The 26,416-nt window shown below is 45.4% G+C and overlaps 1 protein-coding gene, 1 long non-coding RNA gene and 1 pseudogene across 3 annotated transcripts in view; 1 reads left to right on the top strand and 2 right to left on the bottom strand.

The window, feature by feature from the left end:
* LOC311589771 overlaps nt 1–26,416 on the bottom strand; it is a 265,612-nt gene that overhangs the window by 58,324 nt on the left and 180,872 nt on the right. The window lies entirely within an intron of this gene.
* Nucleotides 789–13,965, bottom strand: LOC311590204 (FYVE, RhoGEF and PH domain-containing protein 4-like; annotated as a pseudogene). The gene is made up of 3 exons: nt 13,736–13,965; nt 3,848–3,899; nt 789–2,177 (listed from the first exon to the last, which is right to left on the bottom strand). The product of its transcript is annotated as an FYVE, RhoGEF and PH domain-containing protein 4-like (transcript).
* The window catches only part of LOC311589762 (Fc receptor-like protein 5), a 28,411-nt gene continuing 26,957 nt past the window's right edge, over nt 24,963–26,416 (top strand). Inside the window, exon 1 of the mRNA XM_084768412.1 lies at nt 24,963–26,062. Within this exon, the coding sequence (XP_084624538.1) occupies nt 25,993–26,062 (70 nt within the window). The 5' untranslated portion in view covers nt 24,963–25,992. The remainder of the gene's footprint in view (nt 26,063–26,416) is intronic.

The raw sequence follows: 26,416 nt of genomic DNA on the forward strand, positions 1-26,416 counted from the left end.
TGTTTACTTGTGGGACAGTGCCGACTCAGCCCCTGAGGCCAGAAAAGTGTCGTGCTCTGCCACTCTGTCTTACTCCCTCCAGACAGGGTTCACCCCTACCTGGAGCTGGCCCTACCAAGCTCTAGCAATCCTGCCCCTACCTCACTCCCACGGCATGTCCCTGGAACTCCAGGCACCCGGGCCATATCTGGCTTTTATTTTATTTTTTTTTATATTTAGATATTTTAATATTGGAATAACGCGACAAAAACAAGTACTGCCTTAAGTCCAAAAGTATGAACATCAGCAACTTTTGGTTTTATGTGTGTGTGTGTGTGTGTGTGTGTGTGTGTGTGTGTGTGTTGTATTAAGAACAGAGACCATTTGTGTAGCACAAGACTTACAAACCAGACAAGTTCATACGACACTTTAAACTGTCCCTGGGCTTTTTAGCCGCAGATCTATTTTGGTTACATGGAGCTATATCCTTCACACTGTTACAGATCCCACACGCGAACAAGACACTGAAGGATTCTTAAATGAAAGGCCCATTGTAACCAGGTAGTGATTCAATCAACAGACATTTTTTCCCCTTGAGCCTTGAGCTTATCAAAAGATGTCCCATTTTCCACATTAATTCAGAACTTCAACAGAAGAATGGCCTGCACATATGAAAAAAGTCCCCCAAAAGATGTATTTATGAAACCATATTTCTCAATGTGAAGTGCCAAGAGGCCAGGAGGAAGAGCCGGGACTCCAATGTGCCAATGTGCTGGGACTCCACACTGGCAGCTGCCGGAGTTTAGCATTCAGACGTTTCCTTGGGTCCGGGGAGTGTTGAAGGTGTTCAGATGCTCACTTGGGCCATCTGGCGTCTCCTCTGTGACAGCTAAAAGGATGCTTTCCAACCATTTCTGTTTCAGTTCCTCACTACCTGCAGCAAAGCCGTACACAGGCTTGGACTGGGTCGATCTGAAACTGTGTGGCAGATCTGCACACTAAGGCACATCGTCTACGAGATAGCCCAGGAGTTGGTATGGTTCCCTGGGCTCTGACATCCTGAGGAGCACCACACATGTACAGCACAAGGGAGTTCTTGCTTGGGGATCACACACCGTGTTTTCTGCCACGGTTTTGACCTCTCCATGGACTGGAGAAAACTGCACACCTCACTATTCCCTGACACTTCTCCCGATTCAGTCTCTGAACTCCCTTTTCTTTTCTTCACGGTCTGTGAACCCACTTATTATTTGGTAACAGTCTTTGCACACTTTGCTCAACCTTCCATCATCATACTCAAGTTGAGCTCCCATACCCATCTTGGGGCTCTTTTTCCTAGCTCAGCAGAAGAAAGGTCTGGGGGAACGTCGTTACCCTTTGCAATTGCGTTTCTGAAGGTTTCGCGCTGTCGATGAAACGCGTCGATACTGTCTTGAAGGGCCTTAGAGACCAGCTCTTCTTTGTCTCGCTCAGACCTGGCCTGCAGCTCCAGAGTTCTCTCTTTCCCAGGCACCTGGAAAGTATGTGGATACTCTTCCTTCTGAGTCCCCACAGTTTTCATGCCGACTCTGGTTGGAACTGTGAATTCTGCATCCACCAAGCTGAATCTGGGCACACAATATAGCAGCATGTCGTTGAATAAGAAGAGATGGTGCGCTCTGCTTTTCTTATTGCACTGTTAGAACGGCTTGCTGCTGTAGATATAATTTCAAGTGACTTTTTTTTTTTCATCGTTCCAGCCTGGGGAGTCAGGGGCACATCTTCTTCAGGGAGTCCTTAAGGAGCATGTCATAGCATGTGATGCTGCAGGGTTAAGCTTTCTGTTTCTGAATCTCTTCCTTCGGTCACCAATTTGAACTGGAGAAGACGCTCTGTCACAGTTTTAACCATGTTCTCCGCGCATCTTAAGGAACGGCGCCAACCTTTGCAGGATATCTCTCATTCCGGGAGCAGTTTCCCACTCTCCCATTTGCTGCTCCAGCTCTGCTAACAGGAGTTTACTATGGGAGGGCGTTTCTTGACGCGAAACGTTGGGAAAGATTTTATTCACCATCTCTGCAGGAAACGAGGCTCGCTTTGATGCTTCTTCTAATAGTTGGCAATAAGATACCAGATCTACGAGGTTGAGCCGGCTGGCATAAGCTCTTTCTGTAAGCAAAAGTTTCCCTGGCTATTTTGTAAAATGTCTGCTCATTAGTCTCCTCACGTCATGGCGCTGCTCCATCTTATGCAGCTCTGGGGTACTCCGTCCATTTCCCGTCTCTTGTAGCTCAGTTTCCATTCCTGGCTGCTCCTCCTTTCGAGGGAAGCCCTGCGTCAGCCTCCGGAGTCCCGCCGTTGCTGTCGGGAGCATTTTTCATCAAGACTATCGGTTAAGTAGGGTGCAGAACCTGTCTTTCTCCATCCACCAAGTGCGTTATCAAGGGAGGCTGCAGCCGTTTGAATGGAAGTCTCTGGGCTCGGTGCAGTCTCTCATCTTCACATGCTTTAAGCCTGGGGGGCTTGGGTTGTATGGGATAAAGGTGAATTCTGCAGATGTAATGGCCTTGGAGGCACTTGTGGCTTTGGACTTGCAGCTGAGCGTTTTTTCCTGGTGTTCCTCCCATTTATTCCCTGAGCCCCTGTAGTTGTGGTGCTTGCCATGCGAGGTGGATTGACCTTTGAACAGATATCAAAGCCAGTGGCCTGGCCGGGGACTAAAACATGGTCAGCGCGCCCCAAGTCCTAGGCGCAGGTAGGAGCCTGACTTCTGCCGGATGGCCATCCGCCTGAAATTGTGGTCGCCTTCGCTGTTCACGGTGGCCTACTACGGTCACTTTTGGAAGGCCAGGCCTGCATCCAGGCTGAGCGGCTCCAGGAGCCCGCCTGCCTCGTGCAGGCCTTTCTTCCCGGGGCGGCGGGCTATGGCTCCGTCCCCGTATCTGGCTTTTATATGGTGGTGCTAGGAGTTTGAACTCACATCCTAGTGGTTGCTCTCCTGCCACTTCTTTCCTCTCTCGTTTACAGATTTATTTATTTGTTTATCTTGTGAGTGCATGTGTGTATATGTGTGCCTGTACTGTGTGCCTCTGTTCCCTTCCACCCCTAGGGTCTCAGGACAACAAAATGGGTAGCAAGTGCCTTTACCCACTGAGGCATCTTGGGGTGGCCTCCTGCTTACATTTTTGAAACACTGTCTTTCCTATCCCAGGCTGGCCTAGAACTCGCGGTCACCACAGGCAGCCCACTCTTACTCCCACTAGCACCAGCCGTGGTGACTGAGTGTGGAGAGGCTCGGCTCAGGAGGATGGCTCAACACCCTCCCCAGCCATGGCTTAATACAGAAGCCGCCCTCCCTCCCCCGGAAAGGACCGGGCCCCATAGACATACGCTTTGAGTACCCTTACCCTCCTATATGTGCGGGAGTGGGGGTGAAGGGACCTGGAACTTTGGGATCGGATCGGGACAGGCGATAGGTTTGATGCTGACAGGGTGGGGGGCATGTCAGAGGGAAGGACACTAGGTGAGGAGGACCCTTCTCCCACAGGCTCTGGGAGCTGCAGGAGAGGTGGGGGGAGGGAGGCAGAAGTGGGGAAAAGAGACCCACTAAGTAGAGAAGAAAGCTTGCCAGCCATAGGGTACAGGCTCCAAGTCTCACAACCCAGTCCAGGCGAGTCTCCTTACGGCCGCGAGGGGGCGCCCAACTCGTTCGGGAGGGAGAGGACCAGGACGAGAGGACAGGGGCTGTGGCTAGGCAGCTCAAGGGCTCCAATTGGCTGGTTGAAGAGGGCGCTTTTCAGAACCCCGCTCTCCTGAACTCTAGATTAGGGCAAGAGAACCCGAGGAGCAGGCAAGTCCGACGGGGTGGACATACCTAAACTAAAGTTACCCAAAGGGGGTCGGGGGCAGCCGAGGCTCTGAATGCAGCTGCGCAGGCTTCCCTGCGAGGGTCAACAGGAGGGAAAAGTGAGGCCAGGGTGTGACTCCCTGCTTCCTCCTTTCCTCTGTCTTCCTCTCCCCTCTTGCTCTCTCTCCCGCCTCCCTCCTCTTCTTTCCTCCTTCCTTCTCCTCTTCCTCCTCCCACCTCTCTCAAAGAGGTGCTCAGTCTGCCCTCAGATTGCAGGCAGGGCTAGCCTCCGCCCATCAGCCGTCAGGACAGGGGTAGGGGCGTCTTGCCAGTGAGGTAGTTCGAGGAGAAGATGAGGTGTCCCAGGCGTGAGCTAAGGAGAGAAGTGTGGCCTGTCATCCAAAGATCCCAGAGCCCAGGATCCTAGCGGATCTCCCCACCCTGACTCACCCCGCGAGGCCAATATGAGGCGGGTCGCTGTGGGTGGCTAGCCAGTAGCCAAGGGGCAGTTGGGACCTAGTATGAGAGCTCTGAGAGGGACATCACAGGGGCCACCATCTATGGGCAGGAGAGGCAGGAGAATGAGGCAGAGGATTGCTTTTCACTCAGGCCTAGACACAAGGCCTGGGGACACCTGATAGGTTCCATGGCTGCTCCACAGGATGGTTCAGGGCAGAGGCCTCTCCCCAGGGAGCATAGGGTGTCAGATCATCTGAGAAAAGGCCGCAGGAAGATCTTTTTCTCTGGTGAGCTCTTACATGTCCTTCAAAGCCCTGGTCATAAAACCCATCCCTCCTCAGGGACTGACTGCTTCTTCACATACCAAGGACAAGACCAGCTTCCACACAGGTGGCTCTCCTGCCTGGCCCTTTGTCACTCATCTCTGAGGCTCAGACTCAGACTCTGTATTGGAAGTGTGTTCCGATCAGAGAGACTCGAAGAGGGAACAGAGAAGTGCTCTTACATAGACGCAGAGGCAGGAGGAAAGCCATGCCTCAGGCACCTCCCCGAGACCAAAGCAGCTTCTTTCTGGGACCCTCTGGCCCTTCATCTGCCTCCATCTGCCTCCATCTGCCTCCAGCGCAGGCCCATCCAGGCCCCCAGGCCCCTCCCCTTCAGTGTCTGTGGGGGGACAGCAGATGACAGGGCAGGCCACAAGAAGGTATGTCCAGATTTAAGATTGGTCTTTGGACCTCAAATGAGGTGGGTATAAGGTTACTCTCCCACCTCAGATGATCTAATTAACTAAAAATCTCCCATGTTAGCAGCTTCCCAAATGAGGTGACAGACAGTCTGCTACCTAAGCAGTCACCCAAAACTTGATAGCCCAGGAGTATCACCTTCAGCCTTCTGGCCCAATATATCTGACAGACGTATTTGTGAGGCAGGAACCATTGAGGACTTGCTTAGCTTGTCTTGGCAGAGTTTGGCTGTCAACTCAGCCTGCTTCCAAACTTGCCCTTTTTTAGGCAGAATTCTGTCTGTGGTAGAAATGAGGGCATTTTTCACAGTGGCTTCTTTGCCACATTTGAAGCTGCTAACCTGAACCCCCTGTATACTCCTGTAATTAATTTTGTTCCTTCTCAAGTCTCTGATGGGGTTAAAGATAGTTTAGTTTTACAATTAAGCTTAGTTGTTTAGTAGTTATGAAGTTTTTAGGTGTAGATAGATGTTTTAAGTTGATAATGATGAGATATGATAGATATTGATTTACATTCAGAATGTTAGACACACCAAGATAGGAAAGATGTTTTCTTCAAGGCTGACAAATACAAATAGCCAAAACACTAAGAATGCAACATTTATATAATTCCTAATTGTTTCATGGTTCTTCTTGTTGTAGGTAGTTTATTGTATGTATGTGTAATAATATAAATGTATATGTAAAAAATAAAAAAATATTCAATAATAAAAAGAATAAAACTCACCACTTGTACCTACAAAAATTTTTTTTAATTTTTTCTAAAATTTAAAAGTCCCCCATGTGTGCCTGATGACTTGGGTTTTTAGTTAATCCCAGATATAGTTAAGTTGACAACCAAGAATAGCCACTGCAAGAGGGCTGTTCCTGTATAGTCTTTGTTAGTCTTTCCCTGGAGAGCCATCTGCAGCTCCTGGTGTAACTGTGGGTGGCTGCACAGACATGGAACTCTAGCCCTCACACCTGTCTGCACAGTTCACGTGTCACACTTTCATTACAGAGAAAAAGAATCCACCTCAGTTATTAAGATTTATGTTTTTATTATTTTTAATTATGTGGGGCCACTTGTTGGTAACCCCCCAAAAGGCAACAGCTCCCCCAGAACTAAAGTTACAGGTGGTTGTGAGCATCCCAGTAGGTAATAATCTTATATTTACAGTACTCCACACCGTGGAGGCCCTCCCCTGAGGAATGCCAGAGTACTGGCTGGCTAATGCCGCTGTCACCAGTCCCAGGCCAGTACTCATAGGCCACCCTCAAGTCCTGCTTGAGAAACCCACCCTCTTGCCTGGTGATGCCCAGCTGGTTCTAGTCCATGACTGTGACGAGATGAAAGATAAAGTGTGTGGGAGCTGCAGTAGTCACTTCCCTTTGCTTTGTGTCAGTGCCTCTGCACTCTGTATAGGGATGGATTTTCCCCCTATGAGATAATGTTGGGAAGAACACAACACACACACACACACACACACTGCTTCCCCAGCTCAGAGACCAGCATTGGCAAAACTCTCCATCCATCCCTTTCTAAGTCACCACAGACCCTCCAGACCTCCATAAAGCCTATTTATTGAACTACCTGAGAGACTCAGCTGACGTCCAAGTCTACCATCAATTTCCCCCTGTTCAAGACCAGTGATGTCATCTGGGTCAAGCAGATAGCCAAGGGGGAACTGGAACAAGGCCAGCTCTCCACTCCTACAGCTGTGAAGGCAGCTAGCATTGTACCATGGGGCCACCACACCCCGGTCAAGAGAGCAAAAGCCACATACAATGGTGCCAAATGGACTGTCTCCAGACTGTAGAGCCATTAAAAGGTTTTATCAGGCCCCTGACCCTCCCACTCCTGACCTTCCACTTCTACCTCTTCCTGAGTCTGGTCTTTTGCCCTGTAACTATCAATTCCATCACCCTCAGGCCTGGACCCAGGAGCTGAGAAAGACAGATACAGGGGAGATTATAGCTAGCGTGTACTACAGAGCAGCAACCCATATTCCGTCTTGATCTTTGCTCACCGCTGCCCTCTTTAAGTGCTTGGTTCTGTCTCTTGGGATAGAAACACAGAGTTTACAGTTCTGTGCATGCCCTGCAGCTGGGCCCACTAGTTGCCAAGAATAAGGGAGTTTCCATTGTGAAACAGAGCCTTCCTAGAAACGCACGGATGTACACAAATATATAGAAAAAGAGAGCCCCTTCCAAGGGATACACAGTAGTAAAATGTAATCCAATGGCCATCAAGTTAAATGTCTGGAAATTCCTTTTTTTAAAAAAAGATTCTAGCCTTTGGAAAACAGGGAGAACCTGGGAATCTGACTCTATGCCACAGGAAGGGACCAGGCGGATGGATTCGCTATCCAGAAGAAACAACTTCCCCAGGCCCCCAGACCTCTGGGTCCTAACAAAGATCTCCCACCTGTGCCAAGACTCCCACACCCTCCCCCACAAAGCATTTAAAACACCTGGGTCCAGAGTCCCACCTCCTGATGTCCAGGAAGCTGAGGGGTCCCCATCCCTATCTGCTACTCTCAACAGGCCCACTGCCTGCTAATCCTTCCCAGGCAGACATCAGCCAGGATTGCTGGTTGTACCTACACCCCCAGTCTCTGTACTACATAGGCGTAGAACTAACCAGATGTCAGCCCACTGACTGACATTGCAACTAGGGACAGTCCGAATTAACATTGGGGGGGGGGATTTGTCTAGTATCCAAAACCTTTAACCCAAGAGCTAACTCGTCTGAACAGCAGCAACATTACTAAGCCCCTGAGACTACTTGGTGGACAAGTACTAATGGTTTAATTAGACATGCCTCTTTTGATGTTTCCCAAGGTGAGAAACCCCTCTGGTGGGTGCTGTGGCTCTGTGAACGGTAAGGGAGGCTTCCACACCACTCTATATTATGAGTGCCCAATGTCTGCTGTCATACTTCATGACACAAAAAAAGAGGATCCTAGCAAACTAGTAGCTCCTCAGAATGAACCCAGAATAGGGACGTGGCTGCTTCCCCTGATCGCATGGAAGTTCCCTCCAGCGCTGGCAGGCCTGGCCTCTCCCCATAGTGCCAGTGGGATGCTCACCTACCCCAGAGTTCATATCAACTCTCTGTTGGCCCAAAGGCTGTATTAAAAAGCTTGCTGCTGTGCAATAAGATCTGCAGCTCGATGCTGTTCTCTGGAGTCTGTATCCCTCAGGTTGGTGACTCGGTCGCCGAGTCACCCTCACCTACTCCTGGATCCCAGTTCCCACACCCTGCCATGTGTCTTAGTACACATTCTGCCCCAGGCATATCTATATAATGGGGAAGAAAGGAAAATGTATTTTAATGAGGAGCCTGGACTGCAAAGAAAGACAGAGCTGTGCCTGTCCTCATCCCGCTCCTGGTTGTTGCCAGCATAGCTGTCTCAACAGTCATGGGCACGCGAGTCTTTATCGTGGGACATGGAAACATCCTAAGTGGGCAGGTTGATCAGGACTGACAGGTATTAAAAAGTTTCCGTGTCTGAATTAAAACAACAGTTGGATTCTCTTGTAGAAATGGTCCTACAAAATCAAGGGGGCAAAACAAAAACAAAAACAAAAAATCAAGGGGGCTTAGACTTACTTTTCATGAGGTAAGGGAGACTATATATGGCTTTGGGGGAAAAGCCCATGGTTTCTATGCTAAGAGATTAGGAAGAATTTTAAATAGTCTTGCCATGGTTGGGGGAAAGCTCAAAAGGAGAGAAAGACATAACTCAGATAATTAGGGCCAGTCTCCTCTTTGTTGGCTCCCCTGGCCAACTACTCTGCTATCAGCACTGGCTGGGCCTTTAAATCTCATTCTGATAGAATTAACAGTGAGGCCCCAAAACTGGAGAGATGGCTCAGTGATTAAGAGCACTGGTTCCTCTGAATTCAGGAAAATCTGAATTCAAATTCAGGTCACACTGAACTCTGTGGCCTTGTTCTTCCAGAGGTCCTGAGTTCAATTCCCAGCAACCACCACATGGTGGCTCACAACCATCTATAATGAGATCTGGTGCCCTCTTCTGGCAGGCAGGCACACATGCGGGCAGGACATTGATTGTACACATAATAAATAAATAAAACCCAAAATAAAACAGCGAGGCCCTGCATCTTAAACTATATGGCCAGTTAGCAGTGAGTCTATGATTTGACTCATTAAAACAATGGGGAATGTAACCGGCCCCCAGACCTTAGCACCGCCGACTGCACGATGGAAGGATCATTATCACTCAGGCCCTAAAACTCAGAGCAAGGACAGCACCACCTGTCTAAACAAAAACAAAGACCCAACGCATCAAAGGCAGCAAAGCCTACAGTCCTGGGAAAGTCTCTAAATGGACTAAGTGTGCTTTTTTGGGCTTCTGTGACTGTTCTTGTTAGCTGAAGTATGTCAACCCAGGGTATGATTCAGTCCTTAAAAGGTCACCCTGAGAAAAGCTTGGGGCTACACTCAGTGTAGTCACCAGCCAGCTAATGACCTTTCTATTGGCTTAAACTAGTGCGGGAGTAGTCTTCTGTGGTGGACATGCCATGTCCATGACACGATGTACAACAGGCCTCGGTGCAGACGACAGATCTACTCTAGAGCCTTTGTGAAGAGAAGGATTTGTTGCAGGCTATCGAGGAGAAGAATGCTAGAGAGCTTGGCCCCACACCGGGCCGCCAGGCACAACTCCGAGACATAAATGGGGCTAGCAAGCTGGCAGGCTGACTTTGGCTCCTTACAACCCCTGCTGCAGTTGGTAACGCTTTCAGATCAAAAGCTGCTGTGGCTGCTGCATCGGCCTACTGAGACTCAGAAGAGCAAATCCACCCCCACCTCTGTCACCCAGCTTCCTGGAGCCCCCCAAGGCCGTGGCACGTTCCACCAAGGCTGCACCTGAGTCTGGTGGAAGGTGGTCTTTTCAGAGGAAGGGAAGCTACATGCAGAGGCCTTGGCTTACTGAGCAAGAAATCACTCTAAAAGGAAACTGGGTTTGTCACAGGATTCTTTTTAAATTGTGTTTGTGTACGCATGTGTGTCCGTGTGCGCACACACTTTGGGTGTAAGTAGCAAAAAGTGAAGACAAGAGTGTGCCAGAGTGGATGTGGGTTTCGTGTTTGCTCTTCTGTCTTCTGCCGTTCTCTCTCCTAACACCCAGCGACTGCCCTTTTCTGCCTCTGGTCACTATTCAAATGCTGCTTTCGCGACGCGGTTTTCTGCTCCCACGCACTTGCATCGGTGGCATTTCCCAGCCCCTACCAAGCCCTCTCTCACCTGTTTCCACACTTCCACTTTTCACCCTCTGACATTACTGTTATTATTATTATTATTATTATTATTATTATTATTATTATTATTATTATTATTATTGGTTTGTTTGTTTCTTTGTTTGTTTGATATTCGCGACAGGGTTTCTCTATGTTATCTTGGCTGTCCTGGACTCGCTTTGTAGACCAGGCTGGCCTCAAACTCACACAGATCCACCTGCCTCTGCCTCCCGAGTGCTGGGATTAAAGGCGTGCCCCACCATGCCCGGCTCTCCTCTGACATTATTTTATGTTGACTGTCCTACCTAAAAGTCATCTCTATGAGGACAGAGGCTTTAATCTGCGATATTCACTAATATGTCCCTGGCGTATCTTTCAGAAGCCAATATGTGGCAGGCACTAAAGCCACAAACTGAGATATGAGGCTTATGCAAGGCGGGGGGTTGTGAGCCGCTGATGAGGTCATTCTTTCACATAAACTCCTTAGTACCACTCCGTTCATATTTTGTAATACAAAACAAAAAATTTTGAGTACTTCGTATACCAAACACAAATTAGTGAGAAAAGAGGTTCTATCCTCAGAGCTTTCCAAAGTCACATGATACAAGAGATAACTGTGTACAGAGGTGATGCCCGTTTAGTGTGGCAGCAACCTTAGCCTGTGTTTCCCAACACATCTAACAGAGGAGTTCAGAGACCTTACAGCTGCCCAAAATACCATCTGTTGCTTCTTCCAGGTAGAGGGAAACAGGCTCCTTGTATCCCACAGTGCTGCCATCTTCAGGCTCCTAAGAGCAGAGACAGCATGGAAAGTGACCCCAGATGTTGTGGGGCCAGCCCTGGACAGGGCATGCATTCATTCCTCGTACAGTCCACCAGCCAGACCTCCATCACAGTTCCTGCCTGATTCAGGGGTGGGGGACAATCTAGTGACGGCCCGTGAAGGTCTGAGCAGCATCCCAGCTAAGCGCCACTACAACTTAGCCAAAGGAAAATTCAGGGCCATTTTCCAGGAGCACATCACTCACTCACAGAGAAAGTGTTGACATGTGGGAACCAGAAAAATCTGAATTCAAATTCAGGTCACACTGAACTTTGTGGCCTTAGTGGTTATTTGAGCTCTCTGATCTACATTCCAACTCTGACAAAAGGAATTGCCAAAGAATTCAATTAACTTGACCTCAGAAACTTGTATTGAGTGCATGCAATCTTCAGGGCAGTACATGGAACACAGAAACATTTTTTTAAAAATACTAATAATTAGGAAGAAGAAGGACAGAAAGGGTAAAAGAAATAAAGCTATTTACATAGACACAATGAAGGTGGCCTAGAGGATACAGAGAGAGGCTTGGAATGGAACAGACACTGCGCAGAGGTATGAGAGAGCAGGTGTGTTCCAGAAACCACAAGATTTTTACCAGTGTATTTGCATAATAAAATTAGTTTTCCTGAAAACCACTCTGTCCAGAAAAGATTAGAAACAAAGAAACTCTGATGCTGTGCTAAGGAGCTGTGTCTTGAAAATACAGGGAGCTGCTGGCACCTTAAAACTGGGCATTCAGCTCGCTCCACAGAAGGCCTCTCTGGGGACTATGGAGACTTGATTGCTGTAGATAGCTGGCAATAGGGAGGGTTGGTTCCCAACATCTGTCATCCAAGATAGGGGGCAAAGCCAGAGCCACAGGTGTGCTAGGTGAAAGGGTGTGATATCAATTCAAAGACAGTTAAAAAATAAAATCAAAAAACCATTGATGACCATGAGGAAGTCTAGGATGACTCCCAGATATGTGTTTTGTGCAGCCAGGAAACAATGATACCTCAGAGGGATCCAGCAAAGAGGACCCAACAGCCCATTAGCCATAAATGCTCTGCGTGTTGCTCTTTATTCACCAAAATCTAATGTTCTAAATATCCTTCCAAGACATTCTCTGGAAACTTCAAGATTCTGTTTAGCCTTCTGTCCCTGCAGACCAATGGCTTTGTGACCCAATCTTTTCTTTTCCCCTTAAAAGAGGTGTGTGTACTTTTGCAGCTCTTTGAACCAAGCCACAGTTTACTTGTCTCCACGGTCTTTGCAGGTTGGATATTTCAAAGCCTCCTGGCACATACCATCTTCCTCCGGCTCACAGCAGCTCCACCCCAGATCCTTGCTGGTAAGGGTTGTTAGGTTGCCAAACAACAAAGCACCAGGGTAAGATAAGATGTAAGAACATCCCCTGCCTAAATGTTAGTTCAAAAGCCACAGAAAGAGGAACCCCAAGATAAATATAGCACCCATGTTTATGCAAACGTACGCTGGAATCATCAGACTTCCCAGAGGCGTGGAAAAATAATACCCCAAATATTTACATGAGCTGTGGGAAAGGAGAAAGTGTCAAACCAGTGGTGGTGGTGGTGGCTGTTTCTTCCTCCTCCTCCTCCTCTTCCTCCTCTTCTTTCTGACCTAAATATTAGGATTCCCATTAGAAAAAGAAGCCAACTCATCTGCACAGGGTTCCTTTCTATAATACAGCTATTCAAAAAGCCAGAGCTCTACCCAGAAAGCTGCCCAGGAACTTCAAAAGAGAGAATAAAATTACCTACAAAACTGGCGGATGTAAGATGAAAAGATAAAATCCCTGTCCAAATAAGCAAAGAAAGCAAAAGTGCCCAAATATAAACCTTTGTCTTTCTTCTGTGGACTCTCCTTTGACGTTTTTAAATTTGCTAATTAATGTAATCTGATGAAAAAAATACAATCTTTAATATTTTGTGGAAATTCCTGCTCACTTTTACATTTTCAGCAAAATAAGACAGTTCCTATATTTCAGCTTGTAAGCACATATGCATTTTTATTAGTGGAACCATGGAAACACTACATTTTTTAAAATATGTATTTCCTTTACTAACAATGTATACAGTCTACCTATACTTATTAATGAGTGAGAAAGGCTAAAGGGTAAAGCAACCCCAAATGCCTTCCTTTCTCTCTCCTCTGGAGTCACCAGACTGACTATTTAGCACAAGGAATAAAAGTGACATGGGAAAGGTTAAGAGCATTTCTTCATGGTGGCACTTCTCAGAATAATATTCTCCTCTTTATGCAAGGAGAGAACGTTCTGTCTCAAGTGGAAAGCGCAGCTTCTTGGGGCTGTCAGCCATCCGTGTTATACACCAACTTTTAACTTGCCTTGAATCCCTCTGACCTACACCTGTATTCAGAGGATATTTGTATTAGTTCTTCTCTCACTGGTGTGGTGAAGTCCTGTGGCTGCACGCCCGATGGCCTGGCAGATCTGCGCCTCTGCAGGTTGGTCCAGCCACTGCTTGCTTCTGAACAGGAACGGGTGGGCCTCAAGATCAGAGGGCCCCTTCTCTCTCAGGGGCCACTAGAACATTTTAGGGGCTGAAGCTTGTCGCTTGGGTTCCCAGCCTCTCCAGGGGAGGTGGGAAATGAGTTCCCATGCCTGGTGTCACCATTAGCTCCTTGCTTCATCTACCCTGCGCAGCACAGCAAGGGAAGGGCGTAGACGCCTGAAAGCCCTGAAAGCCGCTGGCAGACGTAGGGAGCCGCAGGCCCAGCGAGTGCTTCCGCAGGGGTCAGCACCAAGCTACCTGCAGTGGTTGCGCAGGCGCCAGCCACTACAGAGGCAGTTCTGCCATTGCTGCCTGATCCCCAGGCATCCGATAGCGGTGCCCCCCCAGAGCAAATGGAGTCTCCGATGGTCATGGTGGAGTGAGCAGCCAAGCCAACTTTACTTACGAATTATGGATTTATAAAAACCCTGGGCACTGAGGATGGGTGTGTCTGACTCGCTTAGGGCTCGTGGTGCCAGGACGCCTCATCTTCATGCAGCGATACGGTGACTCCATAGCATGGAGCCTTTATCACAGGAAGGAAGGCCGTACTTAACTATCTTGTGTGAGAGAAGATGTGTCGAGGTCTAAAGACCATTGGTTAGAGGCTACGATCTCAGCACGGAGTGGGATTCCTGGATTTCCATGTGCTTGTTATCAGGAAAGGTAGGGCCTGTATTTTCTTTTAGGACTATGTGATGCCCATTACAAAAATCTGGAATTACCAGATCAGGTAGGATGAGGGCCCCTGCTGAGAAAGAGAGTCCATTCTTCATAGTCCAAGTGGGAACCCAGCTATCCAGAGAAGGCCACTTTTCTGTTTTAAAAATTATATCCTACATACCAAATCTAAAGAAAATACATGAGTCATTATTTCAGGCTGAAGAGAAGAACGAGCATAGCAGAGAGACAGTAGAATGAAATACAAATGCATAGTCATTAAAACATAAAATACCACTAAGAATACAAGCAATAATACCAAAAGAAAATAAACAACATGATGCCATGACTAACACATTTCAGCAATAATTTCAAATATCAATGGCTTCCATTTGCCAACCAAAAGACAAACACTGATGAAATAGATTAAGAAACAAAATCCACCTATCTGTTGTCTACTTGAAACACACCTTAGTTTTAAAGAGACGTGCCAACTTAGAGAACAGGGATAGATAAAAGGTTCTAAGCAGAGAGAGTCCAGAGAGAAGAGGACACCCATCGTCGCACCAGCCACTGTGTGGCCTGCCTGCAGCTGGAGCCACTACAATGTGCAAGTATGTGGTGGAAAGCCTGGCCTGCCCCCTGAGGCCATAGGGAAGTCCTGGCCGGTGCTGCTGCTGCTAAGAGTCATGTCTGGGTCAATGGCCATGCAGCAGCAGGAGTCTATGACGATGTCCATGGCTCATGTTACCACCCAAGGCCATGAGGACATCCCTGGTCTGGGCTGCTGCCTGGGACCATGTTGATGTCCAAGGGCTGTGCAGAAGAGTTGGCCCCACACTTTACTGGCTGAGGCACTTTGGGGAGCTGGCTCCACCCCTTGCTGGCTACAGCACTCAGGAGAGCAGGCCCTGCACGCACCACACCTGGGTAACACAGTAGAGCTGGCCCCGATGGTAGGAGCTCAGATGAGCCTCTCCAAGGCGTGAGCAACCGACCGTGGTGAGGTGATGTGAGTGAAGGAGAGATGACCTCTCCCCCGGCCCCTTGCCCCTCACCACCTATAGCAGGAGGGAGAACTAGCCCTGGGGTCTATAAAATACTTGCAAATAGAATGCAGACATAACCTCAAAAAGATTATCCACTATGACCAAGTTGGCTTTATCCATAAAATGCAGAGATGGTTGTCATGTCAATAAATGCAATTTACCACATAAATGGACTTAGAGACAAAAAACATCACATGATCATCTCAGTGGATGCAGAAAAACCTTTTGACAAAATCCAACATGACTTCATCGTAAAAGTCCTAGAGGATATAGGATAAGAGGGAATACACAATGCAACCTGAGAAACCCACAGCCAACATCATCGCAAACGTAGAAAAGCTTGAAGCAACCTCACTGAAGTGAGGGGTGAGATATGGATGTCCACTATCCCCACTCCTTTTCAATATTTGTGCTTGAAGTACCAACTGGAGCAATCAGGAAAGAAAAGAAAATTTTAAAAAAATACACACAGGGAAAGAAGAAGTCAAACTCTCCTTACTTGCAGACGACATTAGAGATGCCAAAAACCCTACCAGAAAACTTACAGAAATAATAAATGACTTCATCAATGTGGCAGTATGCAGTATCAACTTGTACAAATCAATAGCTGTTTATTTATTTAGGTTTATCAAGACAGGGTTTCTCTGTGTTAAACAGTTCTGGCTGTTCTGAGCTCGCTTTGTAGAACAGGCTGGCCTTGAACTCACAGAGATCTGCCTGCCTCTGCCTCCTGAGTGCTGGGATTAAAGGCGCGCGCCACCATGCCTAGCTTCAATAGCTTTTATGTAACCAACAATAAACCTACAGAGAAGGAGATCATGGACACACTTCAACTCACAGTAGCTCAAAGAAATAAAATATCTAGGAATAAACCTAACTGAGGAAGGGAAGGACCTCTACATTGAAAACATTAAAATCCTTGACGAAAGAGATAAAAAAAAAAAAAAAAGAAAGAAAGAAAGAAAGAAAAAAGACACCAGACAATGGAAAGACATCCCATGCTCATGGAGTGGTAGAATTAACATTGTGAAAACTACCATTTTACTTAAAGCTATTTACAGATTCAAGGCAATAAAAATAAAAATCCTATCTCACTCTTCATATCAATGGGGGAAAAAACTGCCCTAAAATTCATATGGAACAATAGAAGACCTCAAACAAGCAAAACAATCTTGACCAAAAAGAGCAACGCTGGAGGGATTACCATTCCAGATCTTAAGAGCTATTACAGAGCCAAAGTAATAAAAACACTATAGTACTGGCACGAAAACAGACATTTTGACAATAGGACAAAATCAAAGTCATAAACATTCTGTATGCATAACTTATAATTGACAAAGGTGCCAAAAACATAAGCCGAAGGGGAAAAAGCATCTTCAACAAATGGCGCTGGAAAAACTGGACGTCCACGTGTAGAAAAATAAAATTAGACCTTGCATAAAAACTAACAGCAAATGGATCAAAGACCTAAGCATGAAACACTGAAACTGCTAGAAAACGTAAGCAGTATCCTGCATGATACATAGATGTTGGAAAGGGCTTCCTGCATAGGACTCATTTGTTCAAGAATTAAGGCCACCAAATGACATTTCGGACTTCCTGAAACGAAAAAAGTTCTGCACAGCTTAAAAAAAAAAAAACTATCAACTGGATTAAGAGGAAGCCCACAGAATGGGAGAGACTCTTTGCCAGCTATACATCTGACAGGACATTAGTATCTATAATACTCAAATAACTCAAAAAAGAAAGATTAAAAACACAAATGACCCATTCAAAAAGTGGACCTGGGACATAGATAGAGAATTCTCAAAAAAAGAAAAATCGTGGTTTAAAAAAAAAAAAAACAATCATCCCATCAATTAGTGAAATGAAAGTCAGAACGCCATTGAGATTTTTTATCTGACCTTAGTCGAAACAGCAAAGAAGGATGGAACAGCTGACAACAAAGGCTGGAGGGAATACAGGAAAAAAGGGAAGCCTCACCCACTGTTGGGTGGGGTTGCAACCCGTGGCAGCTGCTATAGAAATCAGGGTGGAGAATTCTCACAAAGCTAATAATAAGTCTACCACATGACCCAAGACAACCTCTTGGCCCGAAGGGCTCCCCCTTTCACAGATATTTGCTCATCCATGTTCATTGCTGCTCTAGCCACAACAGCATGGAAATGTAAACAACCTAGGTGTCCGACAACCGGTGAATGGACACCCAAAACGCGGTGCATATACGCTATGGAATACTATTCAGCTGTAAACGAAAATGAAATAATGAATTTTGCAGGTAAGTCCATGGAGCTAGAAAAGGTCATGTTGAGTGAGATAATCTAGACCCAAAAAGACAAACATCAACTGTTCTCTCTTATTGGAGTCCCCTACCTTCAACTCTTCAGAGGTGAAACTACGTAGCTTATAGTAATTACAGAAACCAGGAAAGTAAAACTGGACCGTTGCCGGGCGGGGGTGGGGTGGTTCAAAAACAATAGAGAAGGGAATAGTAGGGTATTAGTAACTGCATCAGGGAAGTGGGGGAGGGAAAGGGGGGGGTCCTAGGGAAGGGAAGGGAGGTAAATACAGGAGAGGTGAGGTGGGTAAAATAACAACATGCATGTCTGAAAACGCCACAAGGTATTATACTATGAACTATTTACCTAAAAGCGTAAAACCTCATAATGCACGTAATTCGGTGTATAAGCATACATATATAGTTTTAATAAGCTTTTCCTATCTGGGCTGATGTTGCTCCCTCCAAGAGCCAAGGACTATCTAACAAAACCCCCACTGCCAGACATGAGAGGCCCTCTTTTGAGTTGTTGTCCAGGGCTGTCAAAGAGACTCCCAAAGGATAGAGCTTGTTATTGCCCTTGGTTGTCCCTCCCCACCCCCCCCCACCCCCTGACCCCGAGAGGTATAAGTTACATTCCTGTTGCTGAAAAAAACCAGTTCTTCAGACACTGGGCTTAGGGGCCCTTGATCTATAACTAACCTGAATGCCCTCCTCTGAGGACTAGCTTTCATGATTCCGGAAGGTGCCACGCAAGTTTCCAAAGAAGGGAGGCAGCCAAGAGCCCTACTCAGCCATGCCCAGCATGGAGCAATATCCTACAGGTGCAGCATTGGCACACATACCTTGGCAGTAAGCAACAGCTCTCCCATTGAACTTGAGACCTGCTCAACAAAAAGGATGCCTTGCCTGGTTCTGGAAACCTAGCTAACTACTCGGTACTAGCGAAGTCATGGTTATTGGAGGGGGATCTACAACCACTCATTTACATAACCCCTAACAATAATCTTTAAATATTTGCCTTTCATACCCACAGATAAGCGTAGCCTTTACTCCCCATCAAGGAAACTTCTCCTTGCAACAAATGGAGACCACTACGGAAAACCACATCCAATCAAAATGCAACACTGTAGAGCCCAGCAAAACGCTCCCACACATAAGACTGAAAGAACATGGCAGACGGTGCGGCAGAGAGATCGTCGGAGCCAGAGGATCAGGGACTTTGCTGTGGCAGCGTGCCTCCTGCTAACATCAGAGGTCAGAAGCTGGACCAACATGGCTACCCAAGCATGACTTGAACAAGGGATGACACCAACGGACACGCCATGTAGAATGGGAAAAGCCCAGGAGGCCTCAACCGTACACAAAGAACTACAGACAACTGGGTGAAGCTGGGAGCAGGCGGGTGGTCCTCCCCAGGGAAGACCCCAATTATCCGTCCAGTGCTAAACGGTCAGCCCCGAAAACATACATACAAGTAACATTATCAGGACTCACCAGGCTATCCTTAGGAATCTATTCGTATATACAAATACATATATGCATGCAATAACAATCAATGTCAAAATAGACCATGAATTTGAAGAAGAGGGGGGAAGAGCATATGGGAGGGCTTGGAGCGAGGGAAGAGAAGGGAGAAACATTTTAATTAAATTATAATCTCAAAAATAAACAAAAAGGGCACATCAAACCTCCAGGAAAGATAACTATTTGAAGTGTCTGGAGTTCTTTCACAAAAGAACTCCAGTGTGTGTGTGTGTGTGTGTGTGTGTGTGTGTGTGTGTGTGTGTTTTCAAGACAAGGTTTCTCTGTGTAGCCTTGGCATTCGTGAACTCGTTTTGTAGACCAGGCTGGCCTCGAACTCACAGCGATCCACCTGCCTCTGCCTCCCGAGTGCTGGGATTAAAGGCATGCACCACCATGCCCGGCAGAACTCCAAATTTTAAAACAAAAGAAGAGTTATAAACAAAATGAAAACAGGAAACCTCGCAACTGTGGTGTGTTGGAGGCTGGTCTGATGTGCTTTGATGTTAATTACTGCGTGCTGTCTCTGTGACCCACCTTTTGACCAAGAAAAGGCCATCACCTGGGCACGGCAAATGAGATAGGCATAGCTAAGGTTTCCAGGTTTGAGAGAGAGAGAGAGAGAGAGAGAGAGAGAGAGAATATCTTGGGAAGGAGGAGAGACCCGAGGAGAAGAGAAAGGAAGTCTCTCACCATCGTGGGTTAGACGGAGGAGAAGCGCATGGCCGGCAAGGATGGAGATTTGGCTCAGACTGAAAAACATTAGTGAGTATTTCAGATTATGGATGGGAGGTAGCTTGATAGAAATTATTAGGAGCAGATGGCATGGGATTGAGGCAGGGATCCCATACCTGCCTCACTATGGGAAGTAGTTTAGGGGATTAATGCCTGCCCTGCCCCAGGTTAACTAAGGCTATTTTAAAATATAACAGGTGTCTGTGTCTTGATTGATTGGTAGTAGCCTATACTGCCATAATAATAATAAGTATAGGCCAGATAATAGACATTACTAGGCCAGTACTGGTAATTTAAAAACAACAATGGTGAGACGCTTTAACATAATTTTCTCAATAACTGGCTGAAAGAAACAAACAAACCCTGAGTTCAGGATATTGGGACAATGTCATACACAATAGACCAATGCTTAATCCACATTCCTCTAAAGAAAACACAGGGTATTTAGAAAATCTGACTGTGTGTTAGTCTATAAAGCAAATTTTGATAAAGTCATAAGCTGAAATTGTAAAATGTTTTCTCAGACCACAGTAGAACTGAACTATAGATAAATAATAAAAGAAAAATCCTGAGTAATAAATCATCTCATTGACCAGAAAGGAAATCTGAATGAAATTTAAATTATTTTGAAGAAAATAACCAGAGAAATATGACATCTCAAAACAAAGGCAAAAATGTATAAAGCATAGCACGTATAATAGAAAAGAAAATTGATTTTAAAAACAAACACGTGAATGTCTCTATATGAAGTTCTTTAAAAAGCAAGTTAAGGGCTGGAGAGATGGTTCAGAGGTTAGGAGAGTCGCCTGCTCTTCCAAAGGTCCTGAGTTCAATTCCCAGCAACCACATGGTGCCTCACAACCATCTATAATGAGATCTGATGCCCTCTTCTAGTGTGCAGGTGTGCATGCATGCAGAGCACTGTATAATAATAAATAAGTAAATAAATAAATCTTTTTTAAAAAGCAAGTTAAAATTTAAAAGAAAGAACTAAGGAAACAACAAATATCAGAAATTAATGAAACAATGAATGCACAGTAGAGAAAAAAACACACCGCCAACAGTTCTTTGTGGAAAGCTAATTCAGTTGATGAGTCCCTACAGAGCCTGATATGGGGCAAAGGGAGAAGATTTCAGCAGACAGGCTTATCAACTAGGAATGAAAACAGGAGTCTTGCTGTGTCCTGTGAAACGCTGTAGACACTGCAGGCACTGGGGACACAGCGGGACAGTGTAAACCGTGCTGTAATTCAGAAACACAGTCAAGCAAATCCCTGGCGATACACGATTTACCAAACCTATACAAAGTGAAAATAAGGTATCTGAATAAACCCATATTGCTTTTAAGATTCAAATCTGTAATAAATAATGTTCCTACCTCAATACCAACAAAATAAAAGGCTAGTTAGCTTACACAGTAAAATCTTCCAGATATTTAAGTAATAAGCAACACTAATTTTATGAAAACTCTTTAAGAGAATACAAAAAATAATAATCTGTTTTATGAGACACTATACTTTTGATACAGAAACTAATAAAGAAAGAAGTATGGATTCATCTATCTTGTGGCCACAAAATGTCAAAATCCAAAACCAGACTTATGAACCAAGGTCAGTAGACATCACAAACACACTGAATGCAGAGGTGACCTAACATTCGTAATTATCAATACAATTTGCCATACTGACAAAGAAAAGCGAGGAATCATAAGGTCGTAACATAAATGTGAAACTGATGGATGTTAACAAAAACTCAGTATCCATTATTTTGGGGAAAAAAAACTCTTAGTGAACTGAAAATATAAGTCAAAGTTCTTAATCTAATGGAAAATATTTATCAAAATGCTGTGGTCTGGATGTGAAATACGTCTCACGGCCCCCATGTATTCGGACATTTGTCCCCAGCTGACGGCAGGATTTGGAGAGGGCTTGGGAAACTTTGATGTGGGTGACGTAGCTGAGGGAGGTGAGTCACTTGTGGGGCAGATCTTTGGGGATAGTAACCCAGAACCCCAGCCTGAAGCTCGCGGCTCCCCACAAGCGCCGCTGTAGTGTACTGGAAAACTTCCAGGCCAAGGTCATCCAGCCGCACCCCCTTCCCCACAAGATGTGCACCCACTTAAACTCACCCCCACTTCACCCCAACACACATACACCCTGACGTTTCGTCGGTCGGGCATCTGCTCTCAGCAAGGAGAAAAGTTACAAAAAGCCGCCAGTTGATGAGAAGCTCTGGATGAGAAAGTTGACTGATAACATCTGTGGACTGTTAGGAAAGCCCTGCTAGGAGCGGACATTCAGCCGTGTGAGACTGAGGCGGAAATGACGTATGGCGGAACTGACCTGCAGGCAGATGCTTCCATCCCAGCTTTTTTCTGCACTACAAAACAGTCTCCCACATAGACTGAAGCTCTTCGATTGTTCTGATTAAACGGAACAATTCTGCTCTGGAGATGTCTGTCTGTCTCTTTAATTCCAAGTTGACTCCATCAATCCCAACTTAACAGTTACTAGTACACTCAACATCCTCTACTGAGGAAAACTGTAACTGAACTCAACACAGAAGGACACTTAGTCAAGTTACTGAAGAGTATTTGCCAACACACTATCAGCGAAACATCGTGTTTAATGGTGAGATATTAAGAGCTTTCTCTGTGAGACCAAGAGGACCATAGTCGGAGGGGAAAGGGGTCTAAGTATTTTAAAAGTAACAAAATTGTCAGCGTACCCAGGCAACAGGATTGTGCTTGCAACAAATCTAAAAGAACCCAAGTTGTAGAAACCTACCAAATTTCAGCAAGTCTGGCTGTATAACGTGTCCAAATGAGGGCTTCTTGAGTTTTTCTTTTTTTCACTCATGAGCCTAGGCAGTAGGTATATAAATCAAATATACATATATCAAACATTTGTTGGTAATAAACCATAAAGGATTTTATTGTAAAACAAGTCTTTTGTATACATATTATTTTACCATTTACTAAAGACAAAACTGAATTTGGATAGTAATGAGATGGGTGTCTTTGTTTTACATTAAAAATTATCTCCTGGTTGATTGTTTACACACATCCAATATTTTTAAGAGTTGTAAGAGCTTGTTAATAATTTTATAATCATCAGTGTAGAGAACGCTGCTTCATCTAACTATGAGATGCAAAACATCAGAAGTATTTTAGTGCCATTTCAGACACTGGAAATCCTGAACTGATCCGAAGCAGAAATTCATTCATTAAGTCAGCGACTCAAGAAGCCATTTTGAAAATATGTATTTACTTCAGGGGGCCATGGCATGCACATGAAAGGGCTGGTGCTCCCCTTCCACTATGGGGGCTCCAGGGGTCAAATTCAGCTCTTCAGACTGACTGTAAGCACCTCTTTCCACAGAGCCATTTATCAGCCCCTTTAAACAGCTTTTTTTCCCCCTCAACTTCCCGACACAGTACAATCCAAAACTGTGCTAATCTGACACGTGCTGAGGAATGACAGGAGAAAAATGTTCAGTCTTTGTTTTCCATAACTAAACCATTACATAAGTACAGTAAAAATCCAGCAGTTTATAATATGTGAGTCTGAGCTGCATGGAGTGACGGCCCTACACAACGTAAAACACACAGGTTGTATGTTCAGCACCACGGCCGCAGTGAAGTCCCATCACGCAACACAGGCAAGCACTGCCAGAAATACTCTGTATTCATTACATTTGTTTTATTTTGAGCTGATTTGGAGTCGGTTATACATGCAAAAAAAACACTTTGCTGTTGCCAAAGTTCCCACAATCCCCACAACCAGTTACGTGATTCCATATGAAGCTGTGTATACTCCAAGGTCGTGAGGTCGTAATCTCAGCCTGCCTCTAGATAACTCCAATATAATTATAGCTCACTTTTGTGTGTATCAGAGGCGAACATTCTGATTTACATTTAGTGCATGGAATTTGCACCACAGCTTCATATGGACTGATGAGCTGTCCGGTTCCAAATCTGAAATGGTAGCCCATCAGAAGGCACTGCCGATGACCAAGAAGGGGGCCAGAGTACAAAAGGCATTTCACGCATATGTCCAAAAAATTCATGTCCAGAATTGAAACAACAACAAAGCAGGCTGAGAAAGACTGAGAGATCTGAACAAACATTTACGTTTTGTTTGTTTATTTTTCAAGACAGGGTTCTCTTTGTAGGCCAGGCTGGCCTCAAACTCAGGGGGATCCGCCTGCCTCTGCCTCCCAAATGCTGGGATTACAGGTGTGTGCCACCACTGCCTGACTTAATATTATGCAAATGTTTTAAAATGTTATTTTTCTTTAAAGTGATCTAAGATAGCATTTAAAATATGGAAACATCTTCTAGGCCTAGTGGTTCACACCTTTAATCCCAGCATTTAGGAGACAAAGACAGACAAATCTCTGTGAGTTCAAGGACAGCCTGGTCTACAGAGCGAACTCCAGGCCATCAGAAATATATAATAAGACACTGAGATGGCTCAGTGGTTAAGAGCAACGCCTGCTCTTCTAGAGGTCCTGAGTTCAATTCCCAGCAACCACATGGTGGCTCACAACCATCTATAATGTGATCTGATACCCTCTTCTGCAGATAAAGCACTCATATGCAATAAATAAAATAAATAAATCTTCTTTAAAAATTAATAAGCCATACAATATGAAAAGGTTAGACTCTTGTAATTCATCGGAATGACTAAAATGTACAAGAGAGCACACTGCCGAGGGTTGGGGGACAGTGAGGCTCCCTGGGCTGCCTAGTGGAGTTCAGATAGCTCAGGCACATCAGAAGGTAACTCCACAGCACTTCCTGAACCGGATACAGCACTGCATAGTCTCTGAGTCAGGAATCCCACTGCCGAGCACATACCCGTAGAAATGTGTATGTGTATCCAGGAGACCTGCAGACTGCTCACCGCCATGCTGTCTGTCTCAGCTCCAAAAGCATACTAGCATGCTGCTTTTTGAGATTCTCCTCCAATGCTGGGCATGGTGGCACACGCCTTTAATCCCAGCACTCAGGAGACAAAGGCAGGCAGATTGCTGTGAGTTCAAGGCCAGCCTGGTCTATAAAGTGAGTCCAGGACAGCCAAGACTACACAGAGAGACCCTGTCTTGAAAAACCAAAGAGAGAGAGAGAGAGAGAGAGAGAGATTCTCCTCCAAGCTGCCACAGATTAACCTGCTTGTCCCTGTATGTTTTGGCCCTGTATGTTTTTCTAAGGGTGCAGTGATATTGATGTGACATAAATACCTGAGGCATTAATAAACATAAAATTAAATATCTCTTTGGGAAGACCAAGGTCTGAGTCCAGAAAGAAACTATGGGGAAAGTTGTCTGTAAGAAAGAAATGATCACTTCTAATTACAGGGAGTTTTGTTGACACAGTGTCAGAATAGAAACTCTACTTTTTAAAAAAATGTAAATTTAAATTTAATAGCAATCCACTCACAGAGTAATTTGAAGTGGGGAAAAAGCACAGAAAGACAAAATGAAATGTCTGTTTCCACCTTAATTTCTCAAATACAACTGTTGGTTTTGTACAGTCTCTAGGGGAAAACAAGCCCTTGCAGTTTTTTCTATGTGAATACAACCCAGTTCTTACCTCTGCACCATAAAGGATGCTCTACAAATTCCAATCTGCGCCTCACTTTCTCTCTCCCACCAGTCAAGACAGTCTTGCCCTTCCCACACATAGCTTCCCCTCACATTAGTGGTGGTGTTGTACATGTTAGTGGTGGTGTTGTACAAGTTAGTGGTGGTGTTGTACACGTTAGTGGTGTTATTGTACATGTTAGTGGTATTATTGTACAAACCCACAGCCATGATCATGCATGATGTTTATATGTTCTGATAGTAATGAATGACAGACATCTTTTATAGAATTATCTTCTGGTAGTTTCCTTAAGGTAATTTCCCCAACCGCCAAAATGTGGGGTGTGGAGCATGTGATTTTTAAAACCCTAAGTTTTTCACTTTGGCTGTAGGGCAGGAAACTAATTAATAGTTAAATATAGGCACTCCTACTTCCCTTTTTTTTTTTCTGATTCAAGATGCACTCTGCTAATTTGGAAGAGCAGAGTCCTTGATATTCTCATTGGAGCTGGCGTGAGCTGTGTCCTGACTACTGCGCGAGCAAGAGCGAACTGCTACCTGTGAGGAAATGCCTGGTTCAGTCTCACCCTGGGTGGACTTCATGCTGCTATGGCTGACAGTGACTCTACTGGTTGTGAGTAAGTAGATGGCTTAATATGGGTGTGGAGTGGGTTGGACAGCATCTCTCTCCACCAACTGGCCTGGTCCTCTCTTGAGGTTCAGCTCCTCGTGTGAGGCTGTGCTCCCCAGTGGTACAGCTTGGGATTTCCTCTCCTGAGCTCAAAGGAAGTAGTCACAGGCTGGAAAATCCTTTGATGGACAGAGGAGGAAACTGTAACAACAGAAATAATTACAGTTTCATTCAGGTTTTTTTTTCTTTAACAAATAATTTATGAAGTACAGAAAGTGAATGACACCGGCTTGTTCGCACTCTTTTATTAAGATGAGAGCTATATTTTAATCCCTTGAATAACAGGCTATACCTTGGTCTT

The sequence above is a fragment of the Acomys minous genome, assembly GCF_964271855.1.
Source record: "Acomys minous genome assembly, chromosome: 19".
Taxonomy (NCBI): domain Eukaryota; kingdom Metazoa; phylum Chordata; class Mammalia; order Rodentia; family Muridae; genus Acomys; species Acomys minous.